The sequence below is a fragment of the Macrobrachium nipponense genome, chromosome 2 (genome assembly GCF_015104395.2).
Source record: "Macrobrachium nipponense isolate FS-2020 chromosome 2, ASM1510439v2, whole genome shotgun sequence".
NCBI lineage: Eukaryota > Metazoa > Arthropoda > Malacostraca > Decapoda > Palaemonidae > Macrobrachium > Macrobrachium nipponense.
In genome coordinates, this window is record NC_087201.1 from 21130708 (window position 1) to 21136467 (window position 5760).

General features: G+C 44.1%; 1 protein-coding gene across 1 annotated transcript; it reads right to left on the reverse strand.

Moving 5' to 3' along the window:
- Window positions 1-3417: 3417 nt before the first annotated feature.
- Window positions 3418-5413, reverse strand: LOC135221134 (uncharacterized). Its single transcript, XM_064258957.1, has 2 exons — window positions 4794-5413; window positions 3418-4648 (listed from the first exon to the last, which is right to left on the reverse strand). The coding sequence occupies exons 1-2, from the start codon at window positions 5411-5413 to the stop codon at window positions 3418-3420; spliced, it is 1851 nt and encodes a 616-aa protein (XP_064115027.1).
- Window positions 5414-5760: the final 347 nt, after the last annotated feature.

Below are 5760 nucleotides of genomic sequence, written 5' to 3' on the forward strand. Positions count from 1 at the left end.
CTAGACTATAAGAGCTTTAGCTTACAATTGCGTTCTTCGACCATTTCGGTCGAGTCAAAGTTGACCAAATGTCGAATTATTTCTATTTATCGTTATTTATATGCAAATATTTCGTAAATAAGAAAAAGCTACAACTTTCAATTTTTTTGTATTCTACATGAAATTGCACACATTTTCATATATAAAACTCTATGAAACGGCTAATATGAAAACGGAGCAATATTACGAGAATGCAACATAAGCATTTCGGAGATTTGCGGCAGAGAAACCGCACGCAGAGGGAAGGAAAATTTTTTTTTCCAAAAATTCACCATAAATCGAAATATTGTGCTAGAGACTTTCAATTTGTTTCAAAATGAAGATAAATGATTGAATATTACTAGACTGTTAGATTTTTTGCTTACCCAAAAATACCAATATATATATATATATATATATATATATATATATATATATATATATATATATATATATATATATATATATTACATTTTTTTATTCTAGTACGAATACATAACTAAAAGGAATGCAGGTGAAACTTTTTTGCATAAAATGAAATAACATAAAATACATCAATAAATATAGATATGTAAAATCTTGTAATAAATAGAAAACTAAATATAAAAATAAATGCAAAATATTCACTAGTAATCCTGACTCTTTGTACTATTCTTGTTTTCTCCCTCCTCCATTGAAGAGTCTTGCATTTTTTTCCTCTCGACATGACGAGGTACTGGTGGAGGAGGGAGACGCGCACCTTTACTGCTGATGGGCCGCCGCCCTTCGGCGGCCCACTGTTGCTACATCAGGCGCACTCCAATATATAACCGCATTGTGGTACTTGCGGCCACTCCCCGAACCTGCAAAGAGCTATATTGCAGGTGCGACAGAAGACCGGGTGTCTCTCTTCTGCCATTCATAAGGCACACCCAACACTATTTCTGCCTGTGCCCTTACAGGAGCTCCAGTGTGTGATCCTCTTGCTGCAGCCGACACACAGGGTCCGCTATCCAACGAGAAGTTGTAATCTGAGCGGGGGTGGGATCATCAAAAGCGGGAGCAGCAGGGGCGTCGGCAGCAGGGGCGGCGGCAGCAGCGGTAGGAGCAGGGACGACCGAAGTTGGCCCTCCTAACATCTGCCCCTTCCTCTAGGGCAGATCTACTGCTCGGGGCAGGGGGGCAGTGATGGAAGGCCACTCATCGGGATTAAAGTTGATGAGGGCATTCCCGGCTACCTCGAGAAACTGGATGTGGGACAACCTCCGAAGGTCTCGATTGTAGTACCCACAGTAGAGGATGTACGCATTCTGGACGGCCAACTGAGAATGTATTTGAGGAGCTTCTGTGTCCACCTCCTGGTTCTCCTGGCAAAGGGATAATACTGGATGAGTTGATCAAAGAGATCAACTCCTCCCATGTGCCTATTGTAGTGCCCAATGACGGTAGGCTGCTCGACACAAAACTCCCCATACATAACTCGGCCCTGCTGACGTGTCTTCTTCCGCTGGACGATCTCTTCTTGATGGGTTCATGACTCGTCGTAATCATGGGGACGAGTTGGACCCCCTTCCAACAGATGACGACGACAGCTCCCTTCCGCCGCCACTCTCTCTCTCCTCCTGCCAGATATTGCGGCTGGCCAGCGAAGCTCTTGAGGACATTCGTGGCCCCACGCACCAACCGAAGGGTACCACTGACATGCACACCTACTTCATACAGTTCCTGGGCCAGGGATACCGAGTAATAATAATTATCCATAAACAGGTGGTATCCCTGGTTACGGAAACGATCCACAAGACTGAACACAGTGTCACGCAGCATGGAGAAGACCCCGGAATACACTGAGAAGTCCACGACGTATCCAGTGTTGGACTCCGTAATAAAAAAAAGTTTCACTCCATATTTCTTCAGCTTTAATGCTAAGACGTCCTTTATAAGGCATCATTCCCTCATCCAAAGAAAGGTTCTTGCCAGGAACCATGAGAATTTTGCACCGTTCAGGAAAGTACTCTAACACTGGGCGGACTAAGATGAAGCGATCAGGGTTATTCCGGGGTACGGCCCTTCGGTTGAAGGCATTGAAATACCTGTCCAACGCCAGGAAACTATCACGGGGCATAACGCCAGGCACATTGGGCGTACTTAAAAAAAAATTCCACCTCCAATATTGCTTGACGTCAGCAGCAGGCATCATACCAAAAAAATGTAGAGCCCCAAAAAATGTGCCATGTCGGTGAGGTTGCAGCCCCGCCAGCGATACGACAATGTTGTCCGTAGTTCGTCACGGCAGTACCGAGCGTAGTCCGCCATCTCTGCTACCAGGTATTCCAGCAATTCCCGCGTAAGGAACAGCTGAATGAACCCCAGAGCAGTGAGAGGAACAAGTACGGTGAGCCCATGTGCTGCCGTGAATGGGTGCATGTTAGGTGGGGTGGGGTCCTCCGACCACCCCTCGTCGCTCGCGGACAACCGACCTTCACCTTGGCTGGCACGACGCTCCGACCTTCTACGTGTCCGTGTGCGCGCACGCGTACATGCTCGAGCATGGTTTCGCACTCGAAACCCCCCCACAAGCCCATCTCCCTCACTTAGGCCCTCGCTTTCTGTGTCGTCATCAGCGACAAAACTAGACGACGTTAACTCCTCCTCCTCCTCCTCCTCAGATTCCCCCTCATACGCACTAAAACCACTAAATTCGAGCTCACTTTCAGCATGTGACCCTCGAACGGACATTGTGGGCAAATATTCATCATCACTAACATCGGGAGTGATGTCCTCGTCACTAGATGACCAACCGCCATCAAAATGAGGACTTGCGACATGCTGCCGATCGAGCTCTAATAAATAATCGTCAATGTCCTTTGGTTTGAGGCCTCCCAAATGCCTACAAATGCCCCTAAGGACACCCCGATGCTTCCTAGGGGTTACTAAAGGCACACGAGACACACGTTGTGGTCCTTGAACACTTTCATCCACACGAGGCTGCACGGAATGGCGTTGAGGAGCGAGGTCATCTTAGGTACTTGGTCCCTTGCCAGCATCCTAGTCCAAAATACGTCTCACACGATCCCTCCCGAGGGGTAAAATGTGCCTTTTGCGCTCCATACGATGTTGAGACATCTCTACGTACGTCTTGTACCACCACAAATACTCAAACTCTCGCAAAAGTTCGGCAAAACATGATTGTGGCAAAAGATCGCTCTCGGACGACGCGTCACTGATGCTGGCTGATGCAAGAAGGAGGCATTTCATGCATGCATACCTGGGTCACGCTTGTAAACAAAACAACAGCTTGATCCGTAAACTCCCGGCATCCCCCAAGGCACGTGATTCAAAAGTTTTTGCCTAGTAGGCCTATAACTATTTTTTCCACGAATTTTTAAAAAACTTTTTTTCGCTGATGTACCATACGTCAGTTCAGCATATGACAGACAATTTTAGTCGATGTTTAATATGTCCAATCAGTGTTAAAGGGTTAATGGTACACACAGATTTAATAGGTTTAATAGTTTTAGTAGCATTGAGAGTTAGGTTCCTCTTGTTGATGACCTCAAGAAAGTGCTGCACATTCTGATCATGTTGTTCTTGAGTGTGTCCAGCAATAGTGATATTGTCCAAATATGGGAAAGCACCTTGTAAGTTTTCTTCTTTCACCAACTTATCCATAGTTCGTTGAAAGACTGCTACTTCATTGGTAACTCCAAAAGGTACTCTACAGAACTGGTACAGGCGTCTGTTGGCTTCAAAAGCTGTATACTTCTTGTCCGATTCCTTTAGTGGGATTTGGTGGTAAGCGCTTTTCAAGTCAAAAGTCGAAAATACTCTATATGTTGAGAGTTCATTAACCATGGTGTCAATCCAAGGTAATGGATAAGCATCCAGTTCTGTATACAGGTTGATAGTTTGCAAATAATCAACACACATCCTTTTCTTATGTCGATTTAAGGGATCCTTAACCACCACAACTTGAGCTCTCCACGGTGATATGCTATCCTCAATAACACCCTCGGCTAAGAGACGACTAGTCTCCGCTTCGATGAATTCTTTGTCATCTTTACAGTAGTGTCTTGATTTGGTGACAATAGGCTTACAATTAGGTAACAAATGCTGGAAGATAGAAGGCTCATCCACAGCAGCGGCTGCCAACGAACAGTAGGAGTTAGCACCAGATAAGTTGAGCACAGGTTTCGGTCCACCATATTCAATAGTTACTTTCTGATGCTGTTCTTGGAAGTCCTGACCAAGTAATACTCCCGAACATAAATCCTTCATTACTGCTAGACGTGTGGATGGATAAGTTTCTCCATTAAGATGAAGAGTCAAGTCCACATTGACATAACCTGAAGAGTTTGTATGCAAAGATTTCTGTGCTAAAGCGACGTCTTTATCGGTGGGATGTATTGGCAGCTTCAATTCCCATGCTACATCTGCATCTATATAACTGTCATCACTGCACGAGTCGACAAGGGCTGTCAACTTCCGTCCATTGATTGTTGTTGTGGTAGCTGCCCGATAGAGGCTCTGAGGAAAAGTGGTCCCAGCATTAGCCGCAAGAACAGATGACTGTGAGGGATCAAATACTGTAGCTGCTGTAGATTTACTTCCATATGCAGATTGTTTGGACAGGCACGCTTTTGCATGCCCCTTCCTGCAACATTTATTGCAAATGGAATCCTGAGCTGGACAGTGTGCACGAATATGATAGGGACCTCCACAAAAAAAAGCACTTTCTCTTCATGGACAGAGTAGCTGCTAACACTTGATTTCCGACAGTTACCTCACAGCTCTCTGACGTTGGTCCACTCTTCACATGATCATCTGCAATAAGAACATGATCAGGGGTAACCACAGCAGCAGTATGCCCAACATGAGGAAGCATGTGACTGTAAAAACTAGCATTACGTTGCGCAAGGTCTAAAGAGTACGCCTGGTTGTAAGCTGCCTGTAAGTCTAGAGTTTTATTTTCAAGGAGATGCTGCCGAAACATAGGTGAGGCCAGGCCATTTATAAAAGCATCCCTGATCAGCTCTTCTCTGTACTGTTCTGCACTAACTGCCTTTAAATTACAGTCCTTGCCTAATTTAAGCAATTCTCTCAAAAGCTCATCCAAAGTTTCTCCTGCCTTTTGTTGGCGAGTAGCAAGTAAATGCCTGGTGAATATTTCATTAGGTGCCTTAATACTGTATAACTTTTCCGAAGTGGAAATGGCAGTATCATAATTCACACACTCCTCAATGTATTCATATACATTAGGACTGACATAGTTCACGAGTGTCCTTAGTTTATTTGGAGCCATTTCACCACATTCTTGAATAAAGTTGGAAAACGTCTTGTGCCAATGCCGCCATTCCTTTGCTGCAGAAGGGGAGCTGGGGTCCAGATCCAGACGGGTAGGCTTCAATAGTTTCTCCATAGTTTAAGTTGAATAAATTGTTGTGAATTTAAAAGGCTTGTCTGCTGCTATCCAAGCTTTATTCAACTTAAACTTCAGTAGATTATTACCCGAAACAACCGTGAATATAATTAGCAATTACCCCATAATAAATGTAATACAAACTATATAAAATCCCCAAAGTAAATCTAATTAAATCAAATAGATACAAAAGAAATAAACAAAAGGAAATACAAAAGAAAAGGGAATTACTTGGTACATTGCTCTGACTCTCCCTCAATCAGGAACTCAAACACGCAATAAATACATTCACTCACGTTTCCATAAATACTTATTAAAAAGGTGTATTAAAATTAATGACAGGTCAA